The sequence below is a fragment of the Sebastes fasciatus genome, chromosome 4 (genome assembly GCF_043250625.1).
Source record: "Sebastes fasciatus isolate fSebFas1 chromosome 4, fSebFas1.pri, whole genome shotgun sequence".
NCBI lineage: Eukaryota > Metazoa > Chordata > Actinopteri > Perciformes > Sebastidae > Sebastes > Sebastes fasciatus.
The window spans coordinates 9,368,472-9,390,736 of NC_133798.1; the positions used below are offsets into that span (position 1 = coordinate 9,368,472).

General features: G+C 41.5%; 1 protein-coding gene across 3 annotated transcripts; it reads right to left on the reverse strand.

The window, feature by feature from the left end:
- Positions 1-117: 117 nt before the first annotated feature.
- bcl2l13 (BCL2 like 13) lies at positions 118-21,776 on the reverse strand. 3 transcript variants are annotated; one of them, XM_074631861.1, is made up of 8 exons: positions 21,463-21,776; positions 20,257-20,461; positions 17,536-17,622; positions 16,092-16,248; positions 13,156-13,228; positions 12,835-12,963; positions 2,599-3,629; positions 118-2,489 (listed from the first exon to the last, which is right to left on the reverse strand). In XM_074631861.1, the coding sequence occupies exons 2-7, from the start codon at positions 20,396-20,398 to the stop codon at positions 2,643-2,645; spliced, it is 1,575 nt and encodes a 524-aa protein (XP_074487962.1). In that variant the 5' UTR covers positions 20,399-20,461; positions 21,463-21,776; the 3' UTR covers positions 118-2,489; positions 2,599-2,642. The 3 variants fall into 3 exon arrangements, with proteins under 3 accessions (XP_074487962.1, XP_074487964.1, XP_074487963.1); XM_074631863.1 differs by lacking the exon at positions 21,463-21,776 and adding an exon at positions 21,038-21,166; XM_074631862.1 differs by lacking the exon at positions 21,463-21,776 and adding an exon at positions 20,894-21,015.
- Positions 21,777-22,265: the final 489 nt, after the last annotated feature.

A 22,265-nucleotide genomic window follows, 5' to 3' on the forward strand; every position in this document is an offset into this window, starting at 1 on the left:
TTCAATCTTAAATATTGTGGGATTATATTTTATATTTATTAGTGTGTTGATCTTTGGCAATGCAACATTTTAATTGACATACTTAAGCATTTGAACAAACCACGACAGAAAAGGTTCTCAAATATTTTTTTTTATTATCATCTCAAACAGTGTATTGTAGGAAACTCAAGGTACAAAGTGTCATGTTTGGAACCTTTTGAAGCCATCCATCCTTTGCTGTACTTTCTAACAGTTTCCCTTCGAAAGCAGGCAGAGTCCATGAGTATTACTATGTGTAACACTGACTGACAAACATGGAAACATCCTTTCTGTGTCAAAGAAGAATATCTGTTCAACACCCATTCATGAATTTCTCATCGTGATAAAACTCACCACAATATCCCCAAATTCTCAAAGAGAAAATATTTGAGTGGTGAGGCAGCAGTGAGGACAAAACTTAGTTTGTCACCTTTTAATCATGTATTACCGAGGACGACCAACGACTCAATGACATCAAAGGGCAGGCGAACAATATGGTCTAAACTTAATGTGGGGGAGGCCAAGGGACATTCCACTATAACAGTTCAGTTTCCATTTTAGACCTGTAAGGAATATTTGCTCACTAGTAACTGCAGAGATTCCCTTAGCAACACAAGAGGTTGAATGTTACTTTGAAACCAAATCTTTATAATAGCATTCTCTATGCATATGTGAAACACGTCGATGCCGTTTTGATTGTCGCTGAAGAACACATTTTTGCCTTTCTACTCAAGGAGGGTGTGGAGTATTGATTGTTGAAATCCTAACTGGACAGATGCAATTGTCATTGGAAAGTTGTGGCAAGAATCAGGTAGATTATAAGCAATGGAGCAGTAATAGTGAAAGGTACAGCAAAAATATGACGACTAAAGACACCAGGCAGAAAAAAAGTAAAGCTGGGAAAAAAATGCAGAAAAAAATGGTGGAGTAGCCTATCCAGTAAATTCAATCAGGAAATCCATTTACATTAAAGGAATTACCGAGTTTATGTACTGCTGTTCCTGCTACTCTCCTTATCTGGAGTAATATTGCTCACTTTGGCTTGGTAAACATAAGCAGTGGCTGACATGTTCCTGTTTAACTAATGCAAACACAATGTAGTGCAGTTTACACAAGGACTCGGGTATCTTTAAAGAGGACCTATTATGCTTATTTTCAGGTGCATACTAGTATTTGGGGTTTCTACTAGAACATGTTTACATGCTTTAATGTTTAAAAAAACATACCGGCTGTGCTGCAGCACCTCTTTTCACCCTCCACCTTTCGGAAAGCCCAGTCTGCTCTGATTGGTCAGCTGGCCCACTCTGTTGTGATTTGTCAACCGAACCAAACTCTTCGAACTGTGCTCGAACTAGCTTTGTTTGAGGGCGTGCCAAACTAGCCGCTAGGCAAAGTGTGTTGCATGGTGACATCACCAAATTACGGAAAAAAGGCGGGACTCTAATCAAGGTGTTTCAGGCAGTTCAGGAGCAGTGTTTCTGTGGGGGAGAGTAACTCCCTTTGGTTTGGACTTTGGGCTGCGTAACTTTGCTGACCTTTTACATGCACAAAAAACTATAAAACACACTAAAGGAAAGGGAAAAAGCACAAAAGCATAATAGGTCCTCTTTAACAGTACTGTATGACACTTTATACTGTATGGATACAGTGGGAAAATCCCATTGCCACAGAATTAATACCTTGTTACTTGCTGTATTTATTCAGACTTGCATACGGATGATGGCAAAAGAATGACTTGCTTGATGTATCATTCCTACAAATGCAGCAGCAGTACTCTACTTCAGGACACATTTAAATACTTCCATCCATGCTTAGGCAAAATATTTAATGTTTCATACAAGAAAAACTAAAATATGCTGCATGTAAATAATACAAATCCTTTGTGCAATATGGAAAGATGGAACATAAATCTAACCTAGTATGCCTGTTCTGTGTCATAAGCAGTTTCAAACTGACACGTAAAATCATAATACTGGTTTCTTTTCCATATCGTACATTTGGTTTGTTAATCGGAAAAGAATTGGAATACCTCATCACAGTTAGTGTTAGTGTGGTGAAATATAAATAAATGCACACTTTGCTGCATAGAAAAAGAGGAAGCTAGAAAACCTTGTGTCTCGCAACAACACTAAGCATGGGCTTTGAGGTTTACTTTAGCGCAGTGGGCAGTGAATTTCCCATGAAGTTACTCTGACTCAAATGGTACAAAACAGAAACCAAAACTAGCAGAAGAATCCACAAACTTTCCATTGTAAGAGATGAAGGGCAGGAGTCTTAGGAATTTCACCACAAAATTACAAGTTAACCCAAAAGAATTAAGAGAGAAGAAAGACATGGAACATAAGGAGAACAGTGGAGTGCATCGTTTTCCCCCTTTCTGACCTGGTGCAGTGCAGCAGCCAGATACTCCCAGCAGTAAGGTCGTGGATGAGATTTTGGTTTGCTGGGGGGCATTTTCACAGATTTTAAACCTTCAAAAAGGATAGATAAAAACAAAACAAAATGCAGCCTCATTTAATAAATGCAACACACTTCGTGAGAACAGTCCCACCATGTGTGTACTAATACATTTATATCTACCTTAACATTGTAATTTGCATTCTCCTCCCCTGGGAAAGATTTCTTTACTTCCTCCTGTAGCTTATGACACCGTATGCCATTACAGCAGCGAGGACCACCAGTGCAGCGCCTCCATAAAGCAGCACTGGGAGATCTGATTCTGGCTCCAGCTGCACTGGAGGCTCCTCAGCTGGGGATTCTATAGGGGCCACTGCAGCCGGCTCTGCCACAGTCTCTGGTTCTGGCTCCTCCGACTGGGGAGGCATTGCGATGGGCTCTGGCTCCTGTTCTGGTTCTGAGGTGGCTTCAGGCTCTGCTGGGGTTTCCTTGGCTTGAGATGGGGTTGCCACCTCAGCAGGCACTGGGGCGGTGGCAGCAGCTGGTTCTGGCTCAGGCTCCGGTTCTACTGCAGGAACAGATAAAGGAGCTGCAGGTTCTGGTTCAGCAGCAGCTTCAGGGACCAGGGGAGGCAGCTCTGGTTCTAAGACGAGGGGAGGCTCTGCCGACAAGCTTGCAGGCGTCTCTATTACAACTGGGTCTTCTAATGAAAGCAGGGAGGCCGGGGCCGTGGAGTCGGCGTCAGCTGACACTGGAACAGGTGGAGTCTGCTCCCTATATTCTTCTCTGAGCGCGGCCAGGTCACTCTCCGTGCCCAAAACGCTCATCATGCTTTCGTCTATTGCTCCGATTTCGCCGCCTTCCTCGAGCAGCTCGGCGTCTTCGCGCTCGACGTGGACAATGTCAGAGTTTGAGGAGTTGTTTTCGCTGCGCTCCTCGGCCAGAGCTACGCCCTCGTTGCTGTCCAGGCTCTTGATGTCTTCGGGGTCCATAGCAGCAACCTGTGCCCAAGACTCGTGGCCGGCCAGAGACACAGGAAAGCTTTCTGTCTGCCAGGAGCTCTGCTCACTGCTGTTGTCTCCAGTGCAGAGCAGCGAGGAGGGGGGACTGAGCTGGTCAGGATGCTGGTCCCCTGACAGGATGTAAATGTCGTTGCTGTCTTCAGCAATGGTCACACCTCGCTCCTCCTCTGACTCGAGGATGAATATCTCACCCTGTGGTAGACAGACAGAGACAGAGATGGTATCAACATTCTGTATACTGTAAACTAGGTGAGTAAAGAAGGCTGAGGCGATATTGAAGAATTTGGGGTAATAGATGGAAACGTTAGTTATTATTTTTAGGGCTGTCAAAGTTAACACGTTAAAGCAAATTTGTTTTAACGCCTAGAGTGAAGATACTGGTATGAATAACCATGTCATACTATCTTGTCGTGACGGAGGCTAAATAACGCTCCAAACTTGTGCTAAATTTTGGCAGGGAAAACTGGCATGGCCATTTTCAACGGGATCCCTTGACCTCTGACCTCAAGATATGTGAATGAAAATGGGTTCTCTGGGTACCCACGAGTCTCCCCTTTACAGACATGCCCACTTTATGATAATCACATGCAGTTTGGGGCAAGTCATAGTCAAGTCAGCACACTGACACACTGACAGCTGTTGTTGCCTGTTGGGCTGCAGTTTGCCATGTTATGATTTGAGCATATTTTTTATGCTAAATGCAGTACCTGTGAGGGTTTCTGGACAATATTTGTCATTGTTTTCTTAACTGATTTCCAATAATAAATACATACATTTGCATAAAGTAAGCATATTTGCCCACTCCCATGTTGATAAGAGTATTAAATACTTGACAAATCTCCCTTTAAGGTACATTTTGAACAGATAAAATAATGTGTGATTAATTTCCGATTAATCGCAATTAAATATTTTAATCGATTGACAGCCCTGATATATTGTAAACTAGGTGAGTAAAGGTTGATGATTACTATTTTTCACCCAACACTGCTTTACACCTTAAGTTAGCCTTGCATGCCACCTAGTGGTAAGCAGCTTTTAATCAACAATAGATCTGGAGCCATCTGTAAAGCTCTCCTATTATGTAACACACATATCATATGATCATGTGGGTATGAGTGACCGACTCAGAGGTCAGCTTGCTGAACTAAATACACATTTGACCTCAAAAGATTAAAAATGTCAAACGTTTTTGCCAAAGCTAGTTTTTCATGTCAGCATTTCACATAACTGCAAGGAACAAAAAAAACATTTTAGTATGAGAGAGTGACCATACCAGCCATATCTTTCCATTTTGCTGAGTGTGTAGTGATGTGATGCTGAATTTACAGTATGTGGCTCAGAAATAGGCCAGTGAGTGTTCACCATGAGCACAAAGGAACGAGACACATACTGACATGCTCACTGTCTGTTGAGATGGGTGAACAAAGAGGTTAATAAGAGGTAGTTTGCTACACTTGATTTTTATCCTCTCACATTGTCCAGCAGCAAAATGTAACACTGCCCACACAACAGCCCTGTGAGTCCAGGTTTAGACTTTAACATCTCTCCTCTTAAAAATCACAAAAGGGCTATCTTATGTCAGAACAACGGCGATATGACTCACTGCGGAGAACACAAAAATGCTGACCCAACCTTTTCTCTTCAGTAGTGGATCCTACTTAATGCTGCTATACCAACAAGACTAAGAGCCATGCTAGCAGCTTTGTGAGCCTGTACCTAGGCCCAGCAGTGCTTTGAGCTAAATGCTAACTTAACCATGCTGACATGCTCAAAATGACATTGTCAACATGCTGATGTTTAGCAGGTATAATATTTAGCGTTTTAGCATGCTAACATTTGCTAATTAGCACGAAGCACAAAGTACGGCTGAGGCTGATGGGGATGTCACTAGTAGGGATGCACCGATCCAACTTTTTCTGTCCCGATACCGATAGCGATACCCGGGCTTTTGTGGGTATCGGCCGATACGGAGTACCGATCCGATACCGGTGTTTAATTAATAAGCTGTATGCCTCACTGTGTGGAAGTGGATAATTCTTCAATGTGTAAAGCAACATCAGGCTTGATTTAAACGTTGCTTTCCCAACTTTGTAAAAGAAAATACATAAGATACAAATTTAGTGAATTGTAACTTATTATTAAAATAGTAAATTGTACACCAGAAAATTAGTAAAAAATCTTCAAAATTAACAGGAGTTACAATTCAATTGTAAACCTTTTTAATGTAGCAACAAAATTCCAGTATATAATGTATATAGTATATAAACATAAAATTGAATTTCATAGATCGGCCTCATTGTCACAGATATCCGATCCAGCTATTCGAGTCAGTACTGGCCCGATAACCGATCCAGTATCGGTATATCCCTTGTCATTAGTTAAGGTATTTGGTCAAAAATCCCAAGTATTGGGCACATTAAATCGTTGATCTGATGATGGTACTAGATGAAAAACAAGAAAATACAGTTCATCCACATAAATATGGTACAAAATTTCACAGCAATCATCCTCTGGGGATCACAAGTGTCTGTATAAAATTTCATAGCAATCCATCGATACTAAAATAGATATTTCAGTCTGGACAAAAGTGATGGACGGACCGACCAACAGAGCAACATGCAAGCCACAGAGCCATATTGGTAGCATAGCTGAAATAGTCACATCTGTCTGAGCAGGCGCATCTAGCAGATGACACAGAAAAAAAATGCCGAACATAGGCTGGGTGTATGATACAACTGAACTGGGTTTACAGATAAACCGAGCTTGTTACATTTTGGATCGGTCATGAGCAGGCTGCTCTGTCGTGTTTCTATGCATGCCACAGAGGTGTGACCTGACCGGACGAGATTCAAACAGACAGTGGGCACCGAGGTGTTTGTGTGTGTGTGTGTGTGTGTGTGTGTGTGTGTGTGTGTGTGTGTGTGTGTGTGCAGCAGACAGAAAGGTTCTGACAGCAGAGATCAGCTCCCAAGGCAACACTGTCTCATTTGAAAACATGATAATATGTTATTATGTTCTTCACAGAGTGTCCCTGACCGCCAATTTGCATCTGAATTGCATCTATCTGGAAGCATACAGTATGTAAACTATCATTGACCCATGTAAATGTGATTTTTTTAAATGACATGGTCAAGCTGTGAAGGTTATTTTTCCTTACAAGGACACTTAGTGGATGCAACAGCAGCTGCATCCAGGGAGGCAGGAAAGAGATTAAATCTAACAGCGCTCCGTCGTTATCCAACATTCGCTTTCTCCGTAAGCCGATTTGCATGCCTCGCCCTCAGGTTACAGGCTCGCCATCAGCTGGGCTGAACGGGACGGGGTTTGCCATGTGATATAAAATCCACAGCAAAACATTGCCGATGATGGTAGTCAGGAACAATAACTATCAACCCTTCCCCTGCATTTACAGTTTACAAGTTTCTGCTGCTACAAAATCCTCACTGATCTAAAAATTTAAACTGACAGTAAACCTCAAAAGGAGGTTAAACTGAGTGCCACAGCAAAAAATTATGTCAATAAAGAATATCAACCCGTAGAGCACAAGCACCACCTATAAACCATTTCTGACACAACTTTTAGCTATTTAACCAGGTGAAGTCCAAAGCTAGATTCATAGTGATGAACAATAATACAACTTAACGTAGAAGGATTCATGAACAAACATGTATGAATAAACAAATATTAAGTGGAAACAACTTTTAAATCTGCGTCAATACTTTTAACAAAAGCATAAATAAATAATGGAAAAAACACACACCTGAATTTGCTCTATATTTGTTCTTCATTTAATGTTGTCCTCCAGCACTGCTGATGCTGGGAAACACACTTACCATTTAAGCGTTGTTCTGTCGAGAGGTATGTCCCACAGCTCTCCACCCTCACCCCAAGGCAAACACAAACTGTATAAAACAAGTTCACATTCCTGCTGCAGAGTCTAAGGTGCACGCTCTACCTGCCCTTGCTTTACCTTGTCATAGTGCTTCATTGCAACATTATCCTGATCTGACATCAGCACGCCGAGTAACGTAGCAGCTGCCCAAAAGATATCTCTAAACAAACTAACATTTTGTGAGAAGACAACAGCTGCCACATTTTTTGTGACAAGTACTTGCTACATTGCCACATACTGTCAACATGCTGCATCCACTTACAAATCCAAACATTAGATCTGGGATGTTATAAAGGGGCACACTTTCCACATCAACATGTCAAACCCACAGAAATACAAAACTGCAAACGGGTTTTTACAGATTTTCGAATGATTATGTAAACCAGTGACACTGGCTCATATGTACTCTTAACATTTATGAGGATTATGTCATCACTGTTCCTAAAGGACAAGCGCTGCAAGAGGTCACACAGCAGCAGCTGACTGAGAGGGACTGCTAGACTGCTCATCAGAATGTAATTGTACCTTTAATTCACAGTTGGTTATTTATTATCACCCAGGATGGCTTCGCAGGCTGTGGCCAGTGTTCTTTCACGTTAAGATACATGCAAAGGAAGAATTTTCATCCCCACTAACACAGATCACTTTTTTCACCATGTTTTAAATACTTGCGGTAACTACAATAGCTACAGTACACTTACACCTGTGAGTGCCCGCATGTAACCCAGAAGAATACTGACAACCAATGTCACTATTTCATCTATAAATAAGAGATACACACTGTTTAATACATTCTCTTCCTCCGGCTTTTGACTCAATAATGGAAAAGCAAATACATTTTTTGCCATTTATTTATATTCTATCATTATATTTAGACACACTATTTCACCTTAGGTTTCCTACAGACAACTTGAGGACTGAATGAGTTTATGGAGCCTGGCATCTCCTTTTTTAAAAACTGATGCAACTATGGGGCAATATAGGATTTTATCGCGAATTGCGATAAAAAACTCACAATAAGTTGATAGTTGTGAATTTCCATTATCAGGATAATCGGGAATTTCCTCACGAATAACTAGAAAAAGCTGTCTAGCTCATTATCAAAGTAGAAAATTAAATATTTAACGTGATTTAAAAAAATACAGGAATTATCATGCAAGAAAGAACACACAATGTTGCCAAAAATTTTTATCCTATATTTATGCAAGGGGACCTTATGATTTATGATTACCTTATTTAAAGGTCTTATTGATAACATTTTTACATAGACGAATATTTAAAAATAAATAAATAAATAAAATAATACATCCACAGAGCCCTTAGAAAGGTGCTGAATAAAAGTATGGCGTTTCCTCAAACAAATTATTATGATTGTGAATTAATCATTTAAACATTTTTGGCAGGTTCAAAGTTCATGTTTTTTTTTTTTTTTTTATCTCTGTGGAAGATATCTGACGTTTGGTTCCCACTTCTAACAAGTCTTGTGAGCCAATAGTAAAACGACATTGGTATCACGTGGAATATCTGGGTCGTCAGTTATAGTGTGTAAAAAACGGATAAATGGCAGAGATTGACAGTAAATGCCTGGCAACGACTTGTAAAGTGAATGCAATGGAACGGGGGAGGGAGAATTTGACATCTAGTTGCTGAATGTTATCAATAGCACCTTTAAAATTGTTTGTTTTTTTACTAAGAATGATGTTCACTAAAAAACATACGTATCCTATCTGTGACATTTTTTAAGAGTTTTAAGCATATTTACATGATTATCAGGATAACATCTTGAATTGCAAATATTGTGGCCAGGATAATCGTGACAATTAAAAAAAATAAAACTTTCATATCGTCCCATGCCAACAGTCTGTTAGCTGTTATGTGCAGCTACACAATTTGCATTAGTAAACACTGGGTTTTGCTCGTCATCATTAACAGTGTTGTGACAGCAGTGAGACTGATGGATAGACAGAGGAGGACAGAGTGGATGGATGGGTGCCCTGTTTAAACCTTGGCAGTCAGCCAGTGTGCTGCTGCAAGTTACAAGTCATTGGGCCAGTCAAGCCCCTGGCGACAATGTTTTTAGAGGATTATCAGAGTTATTTTGGGGGCTTCCTCAGCCTGCACAGTCAGGCACTCTACTCTAGTCTAGTCTGGCCTCATGTTGACGCAGCGGCACGGTGATGCACATATTTCGAGCTGGCGAGAGGGTGCTTACATAACATGGGGGAGCACTGTTACACTGTGCAGGGTGGAGCATGACGTGCGCTGACAAGGCCCAGGCTGGAACCCTTACAGCACCCAGTCCATAAAATATCATCAACGCAACATCTAAGCAGCAGCCACTATTATCAATGTAAAACTGAGGGCCTGCACAAGTTGCTTAATTGCCTTATTAAGATAAGCTGCTTTGACTATCAAATATACTGCAGTAAAAATAATGTTTGACTCCATTATCCCTTTCTCTTTGCTAAGAGGTCAGGTGCCATTATAAGTGCGCCACTTTTATACCTCAGGAGTCATATTACATCACACTCACAGAGACAGTAATATGAAATGGCTGTTGTGCACATTCAGTTCTCGCCCAGCAGTTTTCACTGAAGGACAATTGTCTTGATTCCTCAGGAGGAAAGGCCGACAACAGCACGCAAGCATACAGACTGACAGACAGACAGGAGACAGTCTGTGAACAAACTAACTGAGACAACCCAGAGAAGTTGGTTGGTGTACAGTTTAGAGTTTGTATCTCCTTTATTTCAGAATCTCTTTCGCCATTAGGGCCGTTTCCTTTTGCTCATCTCCCCCCCCTTCTTGTCCCCCCACTAATCATGCCCTCCTCCTACCCGCCCCTGGCTGTGCACTGTTTGGGGGCTGTGGTTTTGTTCCTGCCAAATCAAGTGTACACCACATTAGGGTCATATTAATCCTTATTGTATTCTGATGTAACTAACAAAGGCATCATGAGAGGCACCCAAATCTAACAACTTCGCTGGAAAAGGTTAGGGGACATGGACTGCTACTAATGTGTGCATTTAAGATTTGTGTCATTTTAACAAAGAAATACAGGAACGGATTAATAAATAAATTAGATAAATATGACAAAGAAAACATGTTTCGGCTTTCCATCTTCTCTCCTCTAATATAAAAGTACTTGATGTTCTTGTGTGCTATATTGAAAAAACAAAAATCAATCCGTACATTATGTTAACACGCAACCACTCAACAATGACAAGAACTGGAAATACAGCTAGAGATACCTATTCGGCTGCCAAGAGTTTATCACTCTTTCTCAGAGTAAACATTCGCACGCACACATGATGCATCCAGACCAATGAGCTCGCTCTGTAGTTGCTTCAACACCACAAGTAAAACATCCTACCTCAATGTGAAGTCTTGAAAACCCCCGGGTCACTTCAATAAACAATAGGCAGTCCTGGTGATGGAGTGGATGTAGGAAGAGAAGTGTGCATGCAGGCAGCTGTCAAACTAATGGAGATTTCACTTTGCTCTCACTGGCTCACCATGCCCACCCTCTTTCTCCCCTCCCTCCTTCGTATTCCCTCCCCTCCTATCGCCACTCTCTTCATGCAATCGCTCTCTCTCCTCCTTTCTCTCCATCCCTCCATCGCTGATCCTGCCCCAGCCTATCATCCCCTGTGACATAACGTGGCGCAAGAATGTCGCTTTGTTTGGAGCCTGGCGCGTTATGTTCACGTTACATTGCACGAAACCGGGCACAGCATCATGACAATGAGGTAATGGCGGCGGGAGCGGTGGTTAACGTGTCAGGTCACGTGACCCTTCATCTGCATGACCTTGTTCACAGGGAGCCATCTGTGACACAGTGTTCCACTTATTACAACACTGGAAGACAAAACGCTCGCCAATATCTATCCCTTCATTTGCGTGAGTAAACACCACACTGGAGCTGCTTTGTATCAGGGTGTTCTCACAATGAGGAGCAGCAGAGTTCACATGAGCAGAGTTCATGTTGTGGGATTTTCGAATAAGCATATTATCTTCTTCAAATATGCAAATAATTACTTTCCCCCTAAGAAAAAGCAACAATGTATGTAACACAAATACTATCAAATTCTGGGTCCAAACTATGATTAAAGAACAGGTCCATTATTTTTGCTTTTTTAGGTGTTTATATCATTCCGTAGCTTCCCAGTGGTGATCCTTATGTATTCAAATCCGAACATTTAAATTTTCGGTCAAAGTATGTATGTTTTAGCGTCACAAAGCCTGACGTAGGTTTCTGCATGATGACGCTGCTTCATGTACAGTATATATATATATGTATGTCTTTTTAGTCAGTGCATTAGTGTTATATACATTAACTTGACAGCCAGCATGCTCCCAGTTTGGAGAAGCAGAAAGGAGTGCCGGCACGGAAACTAAGCAATGTACTGCTGTGTGGACGCCACGTTAGTTCAGATCCAAAAGTCACACTATAACACAAACAAACTAACCGATCGATATAGCAGTAGACCAGCAAATCCCGTAATCTGCAAGGTAAAATGACTGTTTTTGTGAATGTCTGGTCTGATAGCTTTGAAAACCGCGATATAAAGGCTTCAGTTCCCCGTCAGAAAGGGCTGTCTGATGGTGAGGTAAAGCTGTGAAAATATTCTAAATATAGTGTACACTTCAACGGATATTGATATTTTTTAGGGTGCCAAAATACGTTTTTCTGCTGCTTTACTTCGCCGTCAAACAGCTCTTTCCGACGGGGAACTGAAATCGGTGTATCACTCTCTTTAAAGACTCGATTTACAAAAGCAGTAATTTTACCTCACAGAACGCAGGAGTATACATACAACCCCACCTAAAAAAGATCCGAACCAACCCTTTCAGTTACTTCCAAACTTAGCACAGCCAACTTTGACATTATTCATAACCTTATTGATTCGCTTTGATTAGTTTACTTTGGTTAAATACGTTACTGCTTTTTGCAACGGCTGAGTGGTTGTTTCCAATTGAAAGAAAAAAACACGGAACAGAACGCAGATGGATCCGTCCTTTAAATGTTGTCAACAGATGGATGATTAAGTTGTAAATGACCACAAAGTAGATTACATGAAGCATTTGACCCCTGACTGATGGGAGGACAGGACAGGGGCTGCTGGTTTTGTTTTAAGTGTAGGTATTATACTGCAAAATAGCAGTGATTGCACTTAAATACTGTAAGGTTATTTATTTAGATTATCTGTTGTGGATTTATTGTCATGCATACTTATTTTAGTATGATGTACATTTTAAATCACATGTATGGTAATGTGGTTGTTGTAGAGCACAAAAAGAACTCTGGGAAATGAAACATCTGTTCAGGTAGCTCACTGATGCCCTCATCTGGCTATTTGGAGTACTGTATATCTACTTCAGCATGGGTAAGCTTTTTTCATCTATGCACACTACAAAAACTAATTTGGACTTCCATGTGACTAAGTATAAAATATATGGGTAAGCATATAATGGTTTTCCTCCATTGTGTGCTTAAAAACTCACCCATCCGCCTTGCTGGATGATGTAGCCAGCTTCATCCTCCTCCAGGAAGCGTACCCCCAGATGCAACAGGGTTGTCAGTGACTGGCCCTCGCTTTGTAAAGCCTGGAGCAGCACCAAAGGTACTAGCACCTGGAAGAGAGGAGTAGACGTAGAAGTTAAAAGAGGGAGGGGCGAAAAAAAGATAAGCAGTGGGGACACAAAGGTAAGACATTAGGATGGCAGAGGTAACAAATACTGCATATGAAACAGCAGATTAAATGTTGCACCTTTTGCATGTCCTGATCAGTAATATTTGTTTCATAAAGCTCATGGGTGACTCACCTTGCTCCAGCCTCCCTGTGTGTGTACTGAGAGAGCCCGTGTTGTGTCTCTGAATCTCTGGTAATCCAGAGGCCTGAAACACACACAGACATCATCACTGGTATTAAATATAAGGTCTGTATATCACGGTTTAGGAAATAGTTAAATGTGCCTAGAATCCAGGAATTGTTGTAAGAAGCCACCTCATACCCATTATCCCACAATACTCTTTTTGTTCACCTGCCAAGAGCTACTAAAAAAAAATATTTGGTTGCCAAGACTAGATTTGCATTCTAACTTATCTGAGGTTTTGAACTTTAAAGCTGCAGTCAGTAACTTTGAGCAAATATGATAAAAAGTTATTATTTTATAAAACAATCACTTCATCCTCACAGTAGTGCATCAGACAGAAAATCTATGAAAAACTCATGTTCCTCTGTGTCCTCCTGTGCTCCTAATGGCAATTGCAAGATTTCAACGTGCCCGAAGGAAAACAACCAATCAGAGCCGAGCAGTCTCTACAGCAGCGGTCAATCACTGCTCATGAAACTCGCGAACTCCGGTCAATCTGTCAAACTAGGCAGCACTGATCAAATATGAATCAAGATTCTGTTACTATAATGCCTATACCCTCCTCAAATGGTTTCAGAAACATCTTATAGTGTGCTGTTTTGCCGTAGAGTGAGAAAGTTTGCTCCGGTCGGTGGGCGGGGCTTGGTTTTGGCTTGACTGTTTTCAACATGGCGGCCGGGTCACAAACTTTTTCATTTTACAGCTAAACAGTACACTACGAGATGTTTCTGAAAACATTTGAGTCGAGAAATAGGCATTACTGCTACAGAATATTGATTCATATTTGATCAGCGCTGCCTAGTTTGACGAGTTTTGCAAGCAGTGATTGACAGCTGCTTTAGAAACTGCTCAGCTCTGATTGGTTGTTTTTGTTCGGGCGCGGTGGAAACTTGCAAATGCCATTAGCAGCACTAGGAGGAGGCAGAGGAACATGATTTTTTTCACAGATTATCTGTCTCATGCACTACTGTCAGGATACAGTGACCGTTTTATAAAAATAAATTTGTATCATATTTGATCAAAGCTATTAACTGCAGCTTTAAACGTGGGCAGATTGAAAATGTGTTTATGTTGTCCAGGGCTTATTGCTTCTCTTGTATTTGTTGCATATTTTATTTGTATATCCATGATTTCTGTTATCTGCTTTCATGAAGTCAGATCTATGTTGGGTTGGTACAACGTTTTCTAGCTGACCCCGTGTGTGCCGTGAAGCTAAACCTTCCTCCTGGGTCAAATTCACACAACTGGAATATATTTGTGTTGTGTTATGTGCTATATTTGTAATGTGTTTGTCTTGTAAAGTGGATGTCAACCATGCTTAAAATTAAACCTTTTACTATAGTTGGAAATTTGTGGGCCTTGGTTTTCTTCCCCATTTTTGCATATCTATATAGGAGCACATCCAAAAAGCTGCTTTATACTCTCTGGTGTAGTTCCCTGAGCGTTTTTTTTGCAGCAACGTCCTACTCAGTTACACAGTTGGACGTTGCCCAGTACAACCACAGTTGGACGTTGCCCAGTACAACCACAGTCTTATCTGCTGGCCACAGAGCAACTCTACTGGAGCGGCTACGGATGCCTTGCTCAGGTGAACCCCGCTTATGTTCCAACTCACTTAGATTCATTAAAAGGAACACTGTGCAGCATTTAGGGGGATCTATTCGATAATGTAATATAATATTACTAAGTGTGTTTTCTTTAGTGTATAATCACCTGAAAATAAGAATCGTTACCTTAGAATGAGCCGTTTATATCAACATACGGAGCAGGTGCTCTTCACGGAGCCGGCCGCCATGTCTCCAGAACGGACAAACCAAACACTGGCTCTAAATAGGGTCTTTCGCGTTTTTGCATCGACCAACACAGTTCTCCAACGCGGTCTCCTTTGGTTGCATTTTTATCATCTGTGTGCATTCTCAATCCAGGAGAAATAACTGTTGCTAGTACTTATTTCCAGCACGGCGCAAGTCGGGAACAGAGTCAGGTTGAGATTGTGAACACTGACAATACCTTTCCTAAAGATTCTTGGATTTTCAAAGCTGTCTGGTTTAGAAGTGAATGTGGGTATATGTGTGTGTGAGACAGAATGTGTGTTAAGTCAATAAGTTCAAGCGAAAACTGTGTGCACATTTTATTGTGTTCAATCTATGGCTGTCAAAGTTACCGTGATAATAACGCATTAACGCAAATTTATTAGGAATACATTGGTATCCCGTTCATGTCATGCAAGCTTGTCACAAAGGAGGCTAAATAACTTTTAAATTTTGCCGAGGAAAAACTGGCATGGCCATTTTCAAAGAGGTCCCTTGACCTCTGACCTCAAGATATGTGAATGAAAATGGGTTTTATGGTTAGCCACGAGTCTCGCCTTTACAGACATGCTCACTTTACGATAATCAGCTGTTGTTGCCTGTTGGGCTTGAGTTTGCGATTAATTGTGATTAACTATGGAACTAATATTTTAATTGATTGAATGGATCAAATTGAACTACGGCTGTCAGAGTTAAATGGAAACCTTTCAATCAATTTCATGCGATAACACCATTTTCCCCACACTGTTAAAGTTCAAGAGTTCACCAAGAAGAAAATGCAGCAGTGTATCAACATTCCTTTGAGACTGTAACTCTCACGCTGTGGGCAAACACATTTATCTCACACTGTGTGAAAGCAGCATAGTGAGGAAACTTGCACTCAGTATTGAATAGTGTAGTAGCTGCACTGACCAACACAATTCCGTGTCCATGTGAAATACAAGTCTTGGATTAACCATTTGTAGGGAGTCAAGAAAAGCAGCGATTGTCTCAGAGCAGCGATGCTGTTGATTTATACTAGTGTTGCCATGAGAGCTACAATCTATCATGAAAGTCAGAGAGGTGCAAACTGACCCTGCGAGGAGTGTGTATACGGCTGCTGCCAGGTGTGTGTCGAGCTCTGCGGCCAGCCGGTCTCCCATCGCAGCGAGGCAGTCTTCAATGGAGATTTCCGGGGTGGGCGGATTAAACACCAGCGACATGTGCCGGTCGAAGCCTGTTGTAGAAGAGGCTGCAAACACACAGATCCCCAGAGACAATGAAATCTCAAGACAGGCAGTGCAGCTCATTTTTAGGAATTACTCCTATTGCCAGAAAAGAAAACATAAGGTGGTTCACTTCATAAATGTAATGCACATTCACACTATACACCGGTGATAACACCAAAAGTCTGGGTTATCTATGTAACTACGGTTCTCTGAGTTGCATAAATGAGTGTCTCACACACTTCCTGTGACAAACCACGGATGTTGGGTTGTCATGGAGAGAAGGGCTCCTTTCATAATAAAGTGGGCTTACACCAAACCATCCACCATTCAAAGAGTTCACTTCCACCTTACCACGCATGAGCATGGAGGGTGGTCTGGAGTGATGCTCGCTCATGCTGCTCAGAGAACTGTGGCTATGTAAAGAAACCAAAGTTCTCTTTCACTGCCTACATTTCATGTTTTACACAGACAAATATTGACCTCTGGATTCCTTTGCACAGGCAGACCAACTGGTTTTTCATTGTGTGTTTTCTTTCATTTATTTATAGAAAGGCGAAGTCCCGCCCCTTCCAGTGGACCACCATCGGACCTTATTTCGGAAAAAATATGAACGGTAGTCAATGGCGAGAGACAAAGATTTTTTTTATCCTGTTTGAATTGCGCCGTGAGTCACACATATGATGTTTTTCAATGTAAAAGATACTAACTGTTGAAGTGTAAGACTATGAAAATATGATATTAGAAAGACTACACACCCAAAAGTTGTATAAGTGACATCTCGCTGGATAAAACACATCAGGTAAGATAACGTTTCATTTGTGCGTGGAACATAGCAGTTAGCTAGCTAGCGTTGGTGACGTATATTGACGAGAGATGTAGTTCACTGAGCGGTTTCACACAAAACTAAATGATACTACGACTAACTGCATATGTGAGATTCATGGCGCAATTCAAACAGGATCAAAAAAATATTTGTCTCTCGTCGTTGACTACCATTTATTTATTTTTTTAAATTAAGTCCCATGGAGAACAGCTAAAGGGGAGGGACTTTGCTTCTTTATACTGGACTTTAAAGTATCATAATTGTGGTATATATATATATATGTTACATCTATTTCCTCCAATATATTATGGAGACTTGACTCCATAATGGCTAACTTTAAATCAAAGACTTGAGACCTGAGTATTACTCCTATTTTGTAACAAAAACAGTGGATAACCACTGGAACTGGTTGTGTGTGTGTGTGTGTGTGTGTGTGTGTATGTATGTATGTATGTATGTATGTGTGTGTGTGTGTGTATCCACTTACAAGCAGCGATTTCATCGTCCAGTTGTCTCAGCTCTTCCTCATGCCCTTTTATCATTGTACTCGTCTGTCTCGCATGCTGGGCATCTCCTGAAAGAGATAAAAACAGAACATATGAACCAGCGGTCTCTTGCTCGCATGCACGCACACACACAGACTCTTCACAAATACTATACAGCACTTCACAAATAAGACACAAAACCAGAAAAGCAATGCACAATGAAATCGTCTGCCAAAAAACAAAGTTGAGCACTAACACAAACACTAACTTTAGAGAGAAATGTTTGCAGGCTTAGGTGTAGCTAATACCACCAACACCCTTTACTCCTACTGCAGCACTCCTACTCCTCCTCAGCATGATATTGCTGAACTCAAACGATAAAAGGCTGAGAATGGTGCTCTCTCATCGCATGCATCCGAGGCACCAATGCACGGCTCATGCTTACGTAATCATGTTCTCGTAGAAACAAGAAATGCAAGTATGAACCTGAAAAGGAGCAGGATATGGGACCTTTAACGTAAAACACATTCGGAATGTAGCCATTCAGCTTATGATGATCCAGCATTTGATGACATCCCTTCCTGTTCACACACACTCAACCCAAAGACATCGGTTACTTCCACTATCATGGCATGTGGACTCCTTTGGCACAGCTAAACCGGGGACTAGCAGCCAATAGAAAAGAAACATGAAGGACCTTTAAGTATCATTCTTCACTGATTTAACAGCTGACTGATATGATTTTTCCAATTAATCAAATACTGTTTTGTTTTGGGTTTTTTTATCTGAAGAAAGAGGTCCACTCCCTTTTCTATTCTGTCTGTGTCCCTGCAGCTCATACAGGAACGCCCTGAGGACCACTGTTGGTTTTCCCTGGGCTTGGTGCTGTTTCAGCATTCAGCCAGACGGCTAACTGGCCAACTATTTTGCTTTGGTTCATTGGCGTGTGAGTTATCCTACAGTGATTACACATGACAGGCTGTCAGAAATTGGACCGGGTCAAGCGGAAAGCAGGGATCAGCCACTCATCTGTCCTTCTCCGCCCATTTCCGAGCATGCACGCAACAATAAAAAGGGACAGGAAATACAGAGAACTCCCCCTCTGTCTTTTTACCATCTCTCACTTCTGTTTTTTCGTGCCCAAAATGCCTGAGCATTTTTTTTTTTCCCCAGATAGCTTTGTTTTTTTTCCTGTGACAGAGGGAATGACGTGCATGGCCTACAATGCATGCAGAACTGTCTTCCCTTCTGAATGGTTTGTTTCTCTCCCTGTGATCAATTTATTTCACCACTAACACACCGTGGCCACACGAATAAGCACAAAGTAAGTCTCTTACAGCAAATATACACACATAGATTTATAAAACAAATACAAATAGGTCAAAAACTGTTCAAAAAGCACTCTGTGTGCTTTTGGTATGCTAGGTACATAGGGAACAAGATGAAAAACAGGCATGCTGCTGGCCTGAGGTCATGGCTCAACATTGCTATAAAAGCCTCTGTAAAGACGGTCCAGTCTTCAGCTACTCTGGACACCACATTGGAAGGATTGCATCTGGGCTTATAGGGAGCCTAACATGACATATATTTGTTTACAAGCACTGGGTCATGTTTAAATGGGTACAACAGTCTCTGGATGTGTTTCTGTGCCAATGTCAAAGAAGGCTAAATTAAGCTAGAAAACAGGTGGCAACCTGCCTACACACCCTGAATAGTTTTTGTTACTGCCAAGTGTGCATGTGCATACAACTCTATTTGTGTGAGGTGTGAATGCACAAGTGTGAGGTTTGCCCTAAAATATGTGTCACACACTGCACAACATGAAGAGACTGTAGAGAGCGCTAAAGCAGGGTGCCCTTGACAGTAGTTGCACCTCAGTAATGAGCAGTGCGTCTCTTTAGGACATTATGGACATTTAATTACTGCACTTTACATTTCAGAAGCAATAGAGAGTTGTTCCGATACCGATACCAGTATCGGAAATGCATCCAATACTGCTCAAAATTAGGTATCGGCGGGTACGCCAGTCTATGCACCGATTCAATACCATAATTTATCAACCCATAAAAAAACTGAACTTGTTTAACCGGAAATCTATTTTCCTTCTTCGTTCCAAATCGATTGCCTCCACTGTGCTGTCGCCCTGGATGTATCATGGCTGCCACTGGCGACTACTGTTTAAGAGCAGCGAAGAACTGATTGCAGGTAGTTTGTCACGTGACGAGCAAACAAAAACAGTGGAGAACTAATGGAGAGTGTAACGGTAGTCACAGCAAGGAAAATGTCAGTCATTTGGTAATATGTCACAGTGTAAAATCCAACAAGTAAAATGGTGATATGTACAGCATGTAAGGCTTCTGTTTCGAGGGGTGATACTAGTGTTTCCAAATTCAACACCAGCAATCTTGTAAAACATTTGAAGATGCACCAAGGCAAAGGGGGAAAAAAAGGACGAACTGCAGCAGCAAACGTTGGAAACCGCGTTCCAACGACGAGATAAATTCCATATAGATAGTCCAAAAGCGACAAAGATATTATATTTATCACGCTGGTATCTGATCGGTACTCGGTATCGGCAAATACTGCAAGTTCGGGTATCGGTATTGGGAAAGAAAAAGTGGTATTGGAACATCTCTAAGCAATACCTTCAGTCAGATAACATTAAACTACATTAAGAGGACCAAGAGAAAATGTAGCCACTAATCTAAAGTCTTTCTTCTCACCTTGAGCTGAGGTTAGTGCCTGTGATCTATTAACGGGCGGCAATCCCAGATAGTTGAGCACAATGTACTTGGTTTCATAATGGAAACCCTCAGGCACAGCGGCAGTGATGGAGGCAGAAGAGGTGGGGCCTGAGGTGGCCATTGAACAGACTTGTGTCAGACTCTCAGGCACATGCGTTCTTACAGTCAAAGCTGGACGTCTCACCTGAGGAAAAATCAGAGCCACAGGAGGAAAAATTAACTTGTTAATCTGACAATTATGATCGCTGCAGCAGTACAGTCAAATTTGGCCAAAAATACTCATTAACAAAACATGAGGGCATTCACATAAGAGTCCTGATGACATCTGTTGTTGAACTGTAAAACAGCTGTTAGGTGGATGAAATATATTGAAGTCCCACTCAGTGTCATCACAGGCATGATAGCACAATGGCCATTGTGCCAGGTGGACATGGTCACTTGCCCATCTGGCAAAGGGGTGAGCCTATAATTGATGACTAAATGTTTAATTTGTGGTTGCCTTTTGGACTGCATGGCTGCTAACTTAAAAACACAGAGGGGAAATAAACCCCACAACATGTCTATATCTTAAATGGGTACGTTATGTACCTACATCATGTAACACGATTCAACTTACATAACACACGTGGTTGGACAGAGGGGCGTGCAAAGTCCTTGAATATAAGAGCCTTTACTGAACAAATGTTAAATGGAGTTTTTAAACGCTGCTGTACTGTTTATACTTCTCCTCTGGGTTTTTCACATTCATTTACAAACTCACTGAAGTGCTGAGCTTCTTATCAGCTCACCTCGTCCTCCAGAGATGTTATATGGTGACACCATGCGGAGCGAAAGTGAGATTAATGTCAAGTTGGACAAATTAAAATAACTTTTCCGGCTTTGAACTGTCAAAATAAAACCCTCTTTGCTGGCTTATGGAGTCCCCCAAACCCGAGTAATACCAAAGTTTCTACTTCAGATAACAAAATGATAACTAGTATAGTAATTTATAATATAAAGGAACAGCCTCCTATTGTCAAAGTCACAGCATGGCTCCACAAGACTTCGACATATCGCCACAGAGCACCTCAGCACACATGCGAGCTACAGCTAGCTTAATGTTACACGTTTTTAGGTTGCTATTTCAGAGGCGCACAACTTTAATTTCTTTACTTGAATTAAGCCAAACTGGAGTCGCTTTCTTACCGTCCTTGTCCAAAGGCAACCAGGTGCTGACAGACGACAGGTTAAAGGGGAATATGCGACAGAGTCCCCTGCAGCAGCAGCAGCAGCAGCAGTGTGGCTGGAGAGGGCAGAGAGACCACCACTGGCAGGCAGCAGTAGCACACTGTGTGCTCTGGAAAGCTACACAAGCTAGCGGGAATACAGCACCAACCTTCCGGTCATAACTTTCAAAATAACTCTCGTACGTTAGCGGACACAAGTTTTTGAAATGATACAACTTTAGGTTTTGAAGTGGTAACGCTATAAAGTCTGTGATTATTGTGTTGTGATTAAACCTTCTAATGTATCCTAGCAACTGTATGTATCCTAGCAACCGCAACCTGAGGGATGTCAGTTGAGCACGGACGTTATAGGCCTTATTACATCTCCCAAATGGAAGTTATAAGTTTATAGCTACATCATAATTACAATTACCTTTCCATAAAGTGAAGTTTGACACTATAATATCAATAACATTCTAACAGCTCATCATCAAAGAAGGAAGATACCATCAAATATGACGTATGGACTATCAAAATTACACAAACACAGGCAGAAACAGCGTGATGTCCTCGCAACACTGTTATTAAATATAAGCACTATTGAAATAACCCAGCCAACATCTGTATGTGGGGCCCATGTAGGTAGTAAATGGGCTGAAAAATGGGCCCTATATGGGATTGTCCATGGGTTCCATAATGGCCCAATGTCAATTGCCCACATGGATCCCATGCAGGATTACAATGGGTGTTATGTGGGCCCCAACTGGGCAACATACCCAAGAC